General features: G+C 38.9%; 1 protein-coding gene across 2 annotated transcripts in view; it reads right to left on the bottom strand.

The window, feature by feature from the left end:
* Nucleotides 1–1,418: 1,418 nt before the first annotated feature.
* Nucleotides 1,419–13,557, bottom strand: part of STIM2 (stromal interaction molecule 2) — an 87,221-nt gene continuing 75,082 nt past the window's right edge. The window contains exons 6-12 of one of the 2 annotated variants that reach the window (XM_020780406.3): nt 13,022–13,199; nt 12,103–12,280; nt 9,291–9,458; nt 8,315–8,415; nt 7,835–8,073; nt 4,132–4,366; nt 1,419–2,834 (exon numbers count right to left, since the gene is read on the bottom strand). In XM_020780406.3, the coding sequence (XP_020636065.3) occupies nt 2,354–2,834; nt 4,132–4,366; nt 7,835–8,073; nt 8,315–8,415; nt 9,291–9,458; nt 12,103–12,280; nt 13,022–13,199 (1,580 nt within the window). In that variant the 3' untranslated portion in view covers nt 1,419–2,353. Of the gene's footprint in view, nt 2,835–4,131; nt 4,367–4,527; nt 6,995–7,834; nt 8,074–8,314; nt 8,416–9,290; nt 9,459–12,102; nt 12,281–13,021; nt 13,200–13,557 lie in introns of those variants that run through there. The other variant, XM_073001116.2, reaches the window with a different exon arrangement.

The raw sequence follows: 13,557 nt of genomic DNA on the forward strand, positions 1-13,557 counted from the left end.
ATGGTAGAAGAGAAGAGTCTCCAGATTAAAACCTATCTAACCTATTGATGCAATACCAGAAAGGAAGTGCAAGGCAGCTAGAAAAACTGAAAGGAAAACTAGCTTGCAGTGTCTCTCATCTACTAAAACTAGATAAATATTTCAAAGATGATTACACATCAGCATGATAGTTGGGCTGGCAATCATCCTGCTATGCAGTTAATAGGAAGACAATGGAAAACTATAGCCTGCTAAGGTGTTAGGACTGCAATTGTCCATACTAGCACAAGCACACTCTAGTCTTCATTAGACATTTCTTTCAAAGCCCATTTGAGTAAAATAAATATTCTGATGGCTTTGAACAGCCAAACACTTCTTTTCCTACAAATGTTTCTTTTATTACTGACTGGTAATTTAAAACATGATACAAGATGCTGAACATAAGGGTTCTTTCAAGTGAAAACCTGACTCATCTCTACGCTGGGTTCTGAGATGACACCAGGCTGTAGCAATTGATAAGTGTATTCTCTCAATACAAAAAGCATCATTCCACTCAGATGTCTTAACATCTGATGAAAAAACTACATTACAACTAGCAGCATAAAAACATGCAAAATGTTGCACACAAATAAATGTCGGTCACTCCTGTATGTTCACTGTTCAACTACAACTTCACACAATGTCTTGGATATTTGAACAAGCCATTTAAATTATAACAGTACAAATATACAATTCCTGTAACTTCACATATTTTCTAAATAGTGCTTTTTAATGGAGTCCATTTATAAGTACATCCGTCAGTCATCACGTCTTTCCATATGCATCTGTGAATTTGTCCAAGTAAAAGCAAAAGTAGGATTTTACAGTACCATCAAAAATGGTAACTATATAGAACTGCAGTTCTAGTCCTTTCATTTGGAAGCAGTGGGCTGACTGATATTTTATTCTGAATAATTCTGGCATTGTGTGAGTGCATCTAAATTTATATCTGCCCTTTAAATCAAGATTGTAGTACACATTTATAAATTACTAGTTTGGTTTGGAGGAGGGAATATAAAAACTGATTCACCACTTTGGTTGCAAACCAGCAACCAGGAAAAAAAGCTGAACAAAGGAAACGGAAGACGTGTCCAAGCACAATGCTTATTAGTGTAGCATAAAACTAAAGCCTAGCATTAGAACCACACAGGAGGAAGGAAACTGTGGCCCTGTGCCTTTTTGCACTACAATCCAGGAAGACTGTCTATGGTTGGTGGGGCTGGTAAGAGTTGCAATCCAACAGCATCTGGAAGGCTACATATTCCTCAACACTACAAAAAGTTGAGAACATCCACAGAACTTTAAGTACCAGTAACATATACTAACACACTCAACAAAGAGTATGAGTTACAACTGAAGAAATGTGGGTTGGGTAAAGGAGTGGTCAAAATCAGAACAAGTCAGAACAATAATATTTTCAATTTATTATCTTTGCCACAGTACAAATAGTCACAAATCAAACATCCGTTGTCTGTCAAAGTATGTAAACAAGTGCCCACAGTTGTCCCTATCCTAGTTTTAAGATTATGAATGTCTTAAAAAGCCTTTCAAAATCAAGTCTTGATTTTGACTTTTATTCACCTGCATGTGGAATCTTTTCTCAATCTTTTTCTTACCATACATCCTGTGCAATGCATAAAAATCACAGTGAAAGCCCTGGATAATAATGATCTTTTCAGCAGGACCCATTCCATTAGGTTACTAAATACATTTGAGTAAGCATTTTGTGGAGGAGATGAGGTTCCAGCTCCAGAATTCAATAGTTAGAAATGCTAGTCCCTAATAAAAATGACCTTAAAAAACAACAGCAAAACAACCAATATCTTCCATCACTGTCCAAGTCTAGATGTCCACTTGTGAAGATACTTTCCAGTCAGGAAAACAGTAGTGCAATTTAAGTAGTTTACTTTATTTAAAAGTTATTAATGTCCAGTATGCAAATGCCATAGCTTTTGTGGAAAGATAAGAAGATGCTCTGGTAAACAAGAAGAAACTTTGGCAAGCCCATGCTGGCTTACTAGTCCATTAAAGCTTGTGTTAAAGTGTTGTAGGGTTTGTTTTTGTTTTTTTGTTTTTAAAAAGTTTTGTATATAAACTAAAAAAAAGCAGAAATAAATAAACCAATTACTTTAAATTGTCTTGAAATTTTAAATTTCTAACAGCTGGCCCAAGTCGACTTTTAAGTCATTTAATCAAAAAGGAAGTTGACTTAAGAGGGTTTCCTGCTTTGGCATTGAAGCATGGGAAACCTTGGAAACTACATTCTTAATTTAAAAAATAATGAAACAACAATGAAGTCTAACAATGCCACTTTTAAGCACCTTCTCCCACAGCTTCATTTTGACTTCTTCTTGAAGAGACTTTTTATTTTGGAGGACTTTTTGTATCGCTCCCCATTCTGAGAGAAGTCTTGTGAGGTGCTGCTTATCCGAGGGGCAGCAGAAGGTTCATGAGCAGCTTTGCTTTCACTGCTGGTGGAGGAACATGAGGTGTGACGAGGCTTGGGGATTGGAACCCCACTAGGGAGCTGGTGCATGCTGCAGGACTTCTCTAGAATACCATTGTACACTTTGCTTGCTGGACTGAAGATCATACTCTTAGTTTCTGTCATGCCAACACAGTCAGGAGAACCCCTGGAAATATCAGCGGTTACAGAAGAAGAGTCTCCTGTAGATGACTCTTCTAATGAGAGTTCCTCACGTGATATTTTTTGAGGCGACAAGGGCTGATATATTTCAAGACTTGAAGGAGGAGATTGCTTCCTTCCAACAGAGGAATTGAAGGAGTCACATTCAGAAATGGCATCTTGTGCATCCCTGAACCAAAGACAAGAATAAATGATGAGAAACTTTTATTTACAATTTTTTTAAATCCCCTACAGCATCTTCAGTAGTCAAATGAAATTTCATTCCATCAATAAATTTCCAAAATCAATTAATATAAGAAAAAAACTTTAGACATTCCATCTAAGTATTCAATTCCTAGAAAATGCAAAGACTCCAATGAGTATCAAAAAGGTTAGGGGAATATGCATGCAAGCTGAAAACCATAATGAAAAAGAAATCTCATCCTCTACACAGGATGGAATGGCTCTTATAAGGCACTATCTGCTGAAACACATGCCATATAAAGAAAGAGAAGGTGTGGGCTCTATTTCAAAACTTTTTCACACATGCCAAATAAACTGAATTACATAATTAATCAAATAATTTTTTATCATTAAATCAACTAAAATCTTACAAATACATTTGGAAAAAGTATTAAAGTAAGCATGAGGACAGTGAGTATACTGGTCCTCACTCTCTCTATCCTCACTCTTCTCCGAAGGGGGAAGCTTCTACGACATGTTAAGTTTCTCCACATGATCCAGCACTCTACAGTGCTTCCCAATCAGGTGCAGATTCACCCACACATTTAGTGGAAACTCTTCTCTTTAGACTGTCACTCTCAGCATGAGTGTGTGGTGCAGGACTATTGTGGTTCCCTCATCACATGTTGGAATGCCTGAACAATGCTTAAGTAACATTTATCAGACATCATAAACACGTATATGAGAAATCTATCCCACTCAACATCTTATGCACATTTTTATCAGGATTATAAATTCTATCCTCCCACCATTTTGCATTAAAAGGTAATTTTACAGGAGACCCACTCTTATTCATCTGAGGTAGTAATGTGCTGTATGCTGGATTCACACAAAAGCTGAGTGAACTCTGCCACAAACCTTTGTCTCTCATTCACACTAAGGCACAGCAACATTTACTGCCAAAAGACTAGACTGACCTCTGCTAATCCAGGTAAGTCCATAGGGAAAGCACCCAAAACAGCCTCCTCCATTATTTTCATAGCCATACGACTTTATAATCTCAGCATTCATGGTTTCTAAATGGGTATCCTCTGAGGTTATGCTAATTGCAGCCACCTTTTTGCAGTAACTCATGAGTCCCTTTGGGAAGGTGTATGGGACCTATTAAGAACAGTCCCTTCATTATTCTTTCTGCATGCCAAAGGCCACAAGGGCACAAACACACTCCATGGACATGGTGGAGACCCAGCATTCAAAACCACTTCTAACCCAAAGTCTTCCCTGGAATCTACCAATGCTCATACCATTGCTTGTCAGCAGTGAAGTAGATGGCTTCCTCCTCCTCTTCTGTACGATAAGCAGCAGGGCAGCTCGACACTGAAAGGATGTCTGGATCTGCAGAGTGCAAAGTGGCTTGTGCATGTGGAGCATGTTGTGTTTGTGCTGTGTGCTGTGACTGAGGAGATGATGGCACAACATTTCTCCGGGAACGACACATGCTACTGCTCCTTGCTAAGGTGCTAGTTTTTACAATGGACCCTGAGAACAAGAGCACAGAAACACTTTATTCAAAATCAAGCAACCTCTCTGTTACCAACTACATTACTACTTTATTCCATCTCAACAAAAGAATGAGACCCTACTACAACTTCTGAAAATTACATCTGAATAAGCTGTTACACAATCACGAGCAAAAAAGCAACAGAGGTATAGCTCATTTTAATCATGTATAAACTGTATTTCTCCTTTTCAAGGATTAATCTACATTTAAAATTTACCAGTAAATGAAGCATGCAAGGGCACAGTAGGTGTGAAACTGACCTCCACTTGATAGAATCTGACAGGAGGATTGGTTAACATTTTAAAGTCTTAGTAGAGAAGGTCAGACGGGAAGTCACAAACTTATATTGCTGGCAGTGACACCTGGCTCAGTTATTTAGCAGGAATCTGTACTGTCTCATTGAACCTAAGTTCAACTTAGAAAGATGACTTGTGTTTAAACAGGCTATAATTTCAAGAAAAATAACAAATGGGTTCAAAATATTAAAAATCACAAAAGTCATTTTAGCATGGGATAACGTAGGCACAAGCTTCAAATTGGAACCCGATTAAAAAATCTTTCTGTTCATGAATGTGGGACATACTGCTTCTACACCCATGATTCAACACTAGGAAATAGCCTGATATTGCTGTGCAATGTTATGGCTGCATTGTCAGAAGGAAAAAGGATGTCAAGCTTTACATAGCAAATGCCAGTCTGAATGTTAATGACACCAATTTCAGTAGTCAAGATGGTTCACTGCAACCATTGTCAACAGGGGCCATCTGGCACATTTGAAGGTTGACTATAGACTGGAATGTGGAGGCGCTGCGGGTTAAACCGCAGAAGCCTCTGTGCTGCAAGGTCAGAAGACCAGCAGTCGTAAGATCAAATCCACAACAGAGTAAGCTCCTGTCGCTTCTCCCAGCTCCTGCCAACCTAGCAGTTCGAAAGCATGTAAATGCGAGTAGATAAATAGGTACCACCACGGTGGGAAGGTAACGGCGCTCTGTGTCTAGTCGTGCTGGCCACGTGACCACAGAAACTGTCTATGGACAAACGCTGGCTCTACAGCTTGGAGACGGGGATGAGCACTGAGCCCTAGGGTCGGACACAACTGGACTAAATGTCAAGAGGAACCTTTACGTTTACAGACTGGAAACGAATCTTCACACACCATCTTATAAGGTTCGTTATGTGATTTATACAATCCTGATTCAGACTATTTTTCTTTCATATTGTGTTTATGATCACAGCCAAAAAAAGGTTGAGAAAGACTATAGGATCCCCTCTTGCACTTGCTATCATTCACAAAGAGACAGCACGCAAGATAAAATAACAGAACCTGACTCCTTTTTTCATTAGCTAATCACTTCTTACCCAAACACAAAGCAACTGTCATAGCTGTTTTTCTTAATTTTTTTTAAAAGTATGGCCAATATTCTCTTGTGTAGTAATACTAACACAATTCAAACAAATGTAACTTCAGAAGTCACTGTAGACATTACTTGTTGCTTCCTAAGTTGCACAATTTAGTGAACAACAGAAAACGTCTATGGTGGTTTCTTAACTTGAAGAAATCTGCCCCCAAAAGCTATGCTATTTGTACTATGTCAGCATAACTACACAAGAAGCTTTTGGCCTCTGTATGCAATTCGCTCCACATAAGCTATGATAACTGGAATAGCCCTAATCAGTTGTTTTCTACACAGTTGTTACTAACAGTCATAGAGAGAAGCAACTCTTTAAGTTAAGAGGTCTTGGAAAATCAGCTCAATGAGGAAGCACTGGCCATCTGGATATCATTCAAGTCCAGATGGAACTGGAAAAAGTTGCATGTACTACTGATACATGTCAGATACAAAACAAATGAAAGTAGAGGAAATGAGAAATAGAGAATCACAGCTGAACAGTCTGTTTTTAGAAGAACTGTCACAAAGTGGCACACACATAGTACAAGCAGTTGTCTTGGTTGTGAACACTGATGTTGCAAGCATTATTTAGTACACAGTATATACGAAGTTCTTACAATCTCAGTCAAAATACTGAGCATGACAGAAGGGCAGTAGGTTGTTGTTGTTGTTGTTTAATCGTTAAGTCGTGTCTGACTCTTTGTGACCCTATGGACCGAGCATGCCAGGCCCTCCTGTGTTCCACTGCCTCCTGGAGTTGGGTCAAATTCATGTTGGTTGCTTCGGTGACACTGTCCAACCATCTCGTCCTCTGTCATCCCCTTGCCTTCACACTTTCCCAACATCAAGGTCTTTTCCAAGGAGTCTTCTCATGATAGCCAAAGTATTGGAGCCTCAGCTTCAGAATCTATCCTTCCAGTGAGCACTCAGGGTTGATTTCCTTCAAACTGGATAGGTTTGTTCTCCTTGCAGTCCAGGGGACTCTCAAGAGTCTCCTCCAGCACCACAATTCAAAAGCATCAATTCTTCGGCGGTCAGCCTTCTCTTCGGTCCAGCTCTCACTTCCATACATTGCTACAGGAAAAACCATAGCTTTGACTATGTGGACCTTTGTCGGCAAGGTGATGCCCCTGCTTTTTAAGATGCCATCTAGGTTTGTCATCGCTTTCCTCCCAAGAAGCAGGTGTCTTTTAATTTCATGGCTGCTGTCACCATCTGCAGTGATCATGGAGACCAAGAAAGTAGGAGTAGGTGGTAGAAAATCAAATTTCAGCAATAAAAACACAGGTCTGTGTGGTGTGACAAACATGACAAACTAATTGCTGACTAATTAGCCTTTGGTGAAGACATCTAGATCAGCTTTGTAAATAAAGTTTTAAGAGTTGATCACCAACCATCTGTACTGAATTCTCCTTCCTTCTTCATCGCATTGGTCACACTGTTCCCAGAGAAAGAGTAAGCAGGGACAGTAAGCGTTCCAATGCTGCTCTTTGGACAGAACACTAATGACCATCTTTATCTTACAAGCAGCTACTGAGACACCAGTCCTGTAGGGAAGGCTCTTTCCTGTACTTTCCAATAAGCAAGCAGAAAATAGCCCTAACTCTTCTTTCACCCTATCTTAAAAGAGGAAAGCTGGAATCCAAAGGCAGCACATATTTCCTTCTTTGATTCTTGAAAGAGGATTATTAGTTTGCAAAATACAGTCTTGAAGATGGGGGAGAGGGGGCTCTTCCTTTTTCCATTCCTTTTCATTTACAAACATTAAAGCATCATTAAGGAAAGCATGTATTCACCAAAACCACAGGTTCATTCTCTCTTCCATGAATACCCTTTATTCTCAAATTCAAAACACTTTCTATTAAATAAATATCTGAGGTTTATTTATCTTTGTAATTTTTATATATCCAGTACCTCTGCTTTGCCAGCCTTCTACAAATCACTCTTAACTTAAATGGTTTTATTTTTCTGTTTCAGTCTGCCAGGCTCTCAACTTTCCCAAAGTCCTGTGTTTCTCCACTTGTCCAATCTCTGATTACATATGCTACAACATACCATGAAACTGAGAAACTATCGGAGGGGTGTCTTCATCGAGGTCATCAACTCCCCCTGCAATTGGATATGGTGGAATGGAGACTCGTGGCATTACCACCCAACTATGATCAGAGTAAAGCGATGAAGTCAGACTTGGTAATCCTGAGTTATGCGCTATCTGGAAGCCACAGATCTTCTCAATCTGTTGCCATCGGTAGAGACGCTCTCTCAAACAAGTAGTTAATTCAGAAAGTGCTTTCCTGAGAAGCAACAGAAAACTCAATTATTATTTAATAAACAAGGCACATTTTCTATCACATATATTTAGCCATGTTAATACGCAAAACACCATGTATTAAAGGAGCTAAATTCTCCCTATGGAGTTAAAAAAACACTTTCAAGTCATGAGCCCACATTAAGTTTTGAATTCTATAACACTACACAAGATTTTGCAATACACACAAAGCCACATACAAAGCTACACAAAATTAACTCTCTTACTTGGCTTCCAGAATCTTATGGTCCACTTCATCAAGAGAAGAGCTGTGTGCGACATGTAATGTCCCAAATACAGTATTTCTCTTCTTCTTGATCTTTTCTGCCTAAAATTAAGGACAAACATGAAGTCAACGCTTACCTAAATAATAAAGTGAATAAAAAATATTTTTCAATGTCAATGAGTTATGTTATGAATAATAATATCAACTTAAATTAATAGTGACCCAATCATAGCATCTCTCAAGAGCCACACTGTCCTATCAGAACTTTCAAAACATCTTTATCAAAGTTCCTCTAGCTATGCATAAGTGAGGACAGCTAAGGCATAACCAGAGGTATTCTCAATAGCTACTCCCAAGGAACTGACTCAGCATAGGGGTGTGTGTGTATGTGTGTGTTTTGGCACTTTATAACATTTAATTGATTATTGAAAATCATTTATAAACTGCCTTTCAAAACAAGTCTTCCCAAGACAATGTACAAATACTTGTAAAAATAGGACAAATATATATTATATTTAGTGGGATAACGTGATTCTTTTCTGAGAAGTTGGCCATCATCAGCCTCAAGGTGTAGGAGTAAAATGTTTAAAACATTAAACAAATCCCATTCATTTCAATGGGTCTAGTTTAGTTGGGACTAAAACTGGATTAGCTCAGTAATTAACAGCTAGAATACTTAGGAACCAGAGTTAGATAGCAGGAGGTCACCAGAACGGCAGAAAAAGTTCCCCACAACACAGGTAGTTGGAGGTGGAGGTATAACAGCAACACTCCAGAACTATAATGGCAATTTTTGCACAAAATTTAAAATTAGCCCATCTATGAGTGTGCGGTCTCTATAAGCATGCACAGGCTGCCAAGAAAATGCAAATATTCTGAATCAAACCCATGTCCCAGGATCGTAGGATCAGACAAACAAATCAATAAACCATGGCTTTTTTGATGTTTTTCACATTATTAATATAAATGCATATTACCTCATCCTTAGCAATTGCCAACTGCATTTCTGCATTCTGTTTCTTAATATTGTAATACTGTACTTCAACTTCATGAGTCAACTGTAGCCATTTTTGCAGTGCATCAGGAACAGACCAGTTGCTTCTCAGTTCAAATTCCTTCTCAGCCTTTTTTAAAGCCATGCGGACCTAGGGGTAAGGAAAATATGCAAAATCATGGAGACATTGAGCCTTTTATATATATAATATAAGCCTTATATATATATAAATAAGCTTTTGCCCATTACAAATATGTAAGTACACCTAGAACAACTAAAGAGTTGCTGAAAATAATTCTGTAATAAAGGTAAAATTTTTACATGATTAATTCAGTAGTGAACCAGAACAGATTTGGAAAACATACACATACACCCAATCAACCACACAAACTTTAAACAAATAGTTACTTTAACTACTTAAAAATACTAATATATTCAGTAGAATACAGACTGTGTTGCCCCTCTAGATTCATTTATTTATACTATGTGTGTGTGCACGTGTGTGTGTCTGACTGTGTGTCTGTGTACATACAAAAGCATGTATCTCCCCCTTATATGTTTATGCACCAGTCAAGAGTAGAGATGGGAATGAACTGCCAAGACGGCAGTTTGTCCTGTTTCGTGATCCATCAAAGTTGATGAACCATGAAGCATGAATCTCTTCCTCTTGAACCAATGAATCATGAATCAATTCATGAATTAATCAGGTTTTTTTTCTAGACAGCCAGAGGATGAAATCTATAACATATTGAAGACACCAGATTGAAGAGGGCTGCCTTGGACAGAAACCTGAAACTTTACATTTTGCTGATGTCTTCCTAACAAGTGTGATTGGCAGTAATGCTTTTGAATTAAAACACTGAAGTATCAAGAGAACTGCTGTTTCATATATCTAGATTACTTTTCTGAAACTGATCATAGTTTGTCCCTGCCAAAACACCTGAAACTTATAATCTTGCTAAAGAAAACCTAGCTGTGTGAAGACAAAGATGCCCTTGTTCTCACAAAATGCACTGTAAAGCAACTCTTCATCAAATGCAACATACAGTGTCTCTGCTGGATCTCCGTATACTTCATGAAGTAGCTGGTGGTACCCAGTATGGTGTAGTGGACCAAGTGATAGACTAGGACTCAAGAAGCCTGAGTTCGAATTCCACCAGGACTTCAAGAACTTTCACCAAAACATCTATATTTCCCTGGAACAATCTATGCAACGGACAAATTTTCTGGACACCACTGTGAAACTACAACATGGACATCTTAGCACCATATTGTACTGGAAACCCACTGACCGATATACCTACCTGCACTCTTCCACCTTCTAACCTGAACACACAACAAAATCCATCATATACAGCCAAGTCCAAAGATACAATCACATCTGCTCTGACCCACAGGAGAGAGACTCCAAACTCAAGGATCTATAAAATGCATTCCTTAGATTACAATATCCACCGCATGTGATTAAGGAACAGACACATACTCAGAAGTAACTTACTGCAAGACAGCCCCAGAGTACAAATGACAGAACACCGCTAGTTGTCACTTACAGTCCACAACTGAGACCGCTCACCTGCATCTCAAAAGATCTCCAGCCCATCCTTGACAAGAACACCTCACGTCTCCAAAGCCCTTGGTGGGAGACCCATAATGGCCTACAGATAACCCACCAACCTCAAGCAAATAATAACACACAATAGACCACCAAACAGCAACACAGACAGGGGGACTAAATGTTGCCACTGGCCCAGATGCCAACTCTGCCCACATATCTATTCTGGCAACATAATTGCTGGACCTAACAAAGCCACATACAATATCAAAGGCAGCTTCATTTGCTCCTCAGTTAATGTGATCTATGCTATCTTTTGCCAACAATGCCCCTCTACACTTTACATAGGACAAACAGGACACTCTCTAAGAAAATGGACAAATGGTAACAAACCTGACATCAGAAACCAGAAACCTATCTCCAGTCATTTCAATTTACCACGGCACTCTGTGGAAGATTTGACAGTCATTATTTTAGAACAGAATCCTTACAGATCGATACAGAGAGAAAGAGCTGAAATAAAAATTTATATGTATGATGGAGACCCATCCAAATGGATTGAATACACGCCTAGGTTTCTTAAGACATTACCAAATTTAATTCTTCTCCTGTTATCCACTGCTGTTTTCTTTACAACTACCAAGCCCATCTCTCATCACAAGGCTCAAAGGTAAAAATGGTCAATATTCCTTACATTAACACAGAGGACTCCTCTGCCATCTTCTTTCACCCTTATATTTAATATTCTCTTTTCCTTTCTCCCTTGTGAATCCCGTCTTCATCCCCCCCCTGCACACATACACACTCCTTCTCTCTCCCCCTTCATCTTTGCCCAGGCTTGGTGTCTGTTTCAATATTTCATTCTGTTTCCATATGTCTGATGAAATGGACGTGTCCACGAAAGCTCATGTTAAAATACAACAGTTAAAGTGCCACAGGTTTTTGCCGTTTTGTTTTGTTTTTTAGATTTTTGTTTGTTTGTTTCTTCGGATTTTGCCTGATATGCTTCTACAGACTAACGTGGCTACCTATTCACTTACCTTGACAGCTCTATAAAGGTCATTATAAGTCAGTTTCAACTTGATGGCAAATATATAATGTAAACAAGCTGGAACAGTCTTCACAAATATGGTGTGCAGAAGTACACAAGTACTGTGTAACAGTGAACCATTATGCATATACTGTGTCATTAAAATGTAAAAGTAAACTGAAAACAAACATGTGAATGAAAATTTACAAATACCTGCACCAGCTCCTCTTCTGCATATTTAAGTCTGCTGAGTTCACATTCAGCTCCTTCTCTCAGCTCTCTCAGACGGCATGCTTCCCGCTTGGCATCACTTATTTCATCCATCATCTTGCGCTCTAAGTTCTGCTTTTCTACAGCAACAGTTCGACTCTCCTCTTGTGCTTTCTCAAGCCTTCAAAGTAGACATTTTCCCCATAAATTAATATTATTTTTGGTTGTCCCCATGGCTCTCCTGACTGGACAAATAATTTAAGGTACTCTATGGTGTCTAGTCATGCCAACCACGTGACCATGGAAAGTGTCTATGAACAAATGCTAGCTCCTCAGCTTGCAAAAGGGGATGATTACCAGCGCCTAGAGTCAGAAACGACTGGACTTAATTGTCTAGAAGAACCATTACGTTTATAGTATCATCATGCGCCTCTCACTATAAAACATATGGGGAGGTGGAACACTGGAGGGTTACCAGTCTTTTGGCAAATTAACTGAGTTTCACAATTACATTATTAAGGTTCTTCCATTTTTGAAGAATTTCAGAATTTCTTAATCTTGAATACTTCAAGAAATTTTGTGGTATATTAACAGCTAATACTGTAATCTAGAAAGTCTCTATTTATATCACATATCACTTTAACCATATATTTTCTAGATCAGTGGTTCTCAGACTTCGGTCCCCAGATGTTCTTGGACTGCAACTCCCAGAAATCCTGTCAGCACAGCACGTGGTGCAGGCTTTTGAGAATTGCAGTTCAAGAACATCTGGGGACCCCAGTTTGAGAACCACTGCTCTAGATGACTCATACAAGTCACTAATCTCAGTTTTAGCGATCTGAAATATGAGTACTGTATATCACCCACCTAAAGATACTGAAGACGCAAATGCTTTATATAAACCCTATTTTTCTTCACATACCGTTCTTGCAATTCACACAGGCTCTGTTCTGCTGTCTGAAGGCTTTCCAAGTCTTTCATCATTTTTGTGATATGCTCTTTTGATGTTTTGTTTTGAGTATATGCAAACCAGCAGCCTCCAACACCAATCACAATAGAAATTGTAAGTATGAAATCTTTCATCCAGTTGTGATGTGGACCTGAAAAATGCAGTTACATCCAAATTGAGCACACAGAGGAACTTAGATACGGAGCACATTGAGAGGATTTGGAAATAACACTACATCATATTTCAGCAGCACCAACTTTCAGTCTTGTGTAATCTGTTCCTTTCCGCTGCTGCAGCCATGAGAGGAGTCAGTAGACTTTTCCTGCAGTTTTACATTAATTACAGCCTACCATGCTACCTGAATACAGTGGTGCCTTGACTTACGACTATCCCTACTTACGACCATTTCGAGTTATGACCAGATCTGGCTGCAAAATTTTGCTTCAACTTGTGGCCGGAGCTTCCAGTTACAAGCACAAAAAGGCAGGGGGAAAAGGCGGGAAATTCAA

Source organism: Pogona vitticeps, chromosome 5 (assembly GCF_051106095.1).
Source record: "Pogona vitticeps strain Pit_001003342236 chromosome 5, PviZW2.1, whole genome shotgun sequence".
In the NCBI taxonomy this organism is placed as follows: Eukaryota; Metazoa; Chordata; class Lepidosauria; order Squamata; family Agamidae; genus Pogona; species Pogona vitticeps.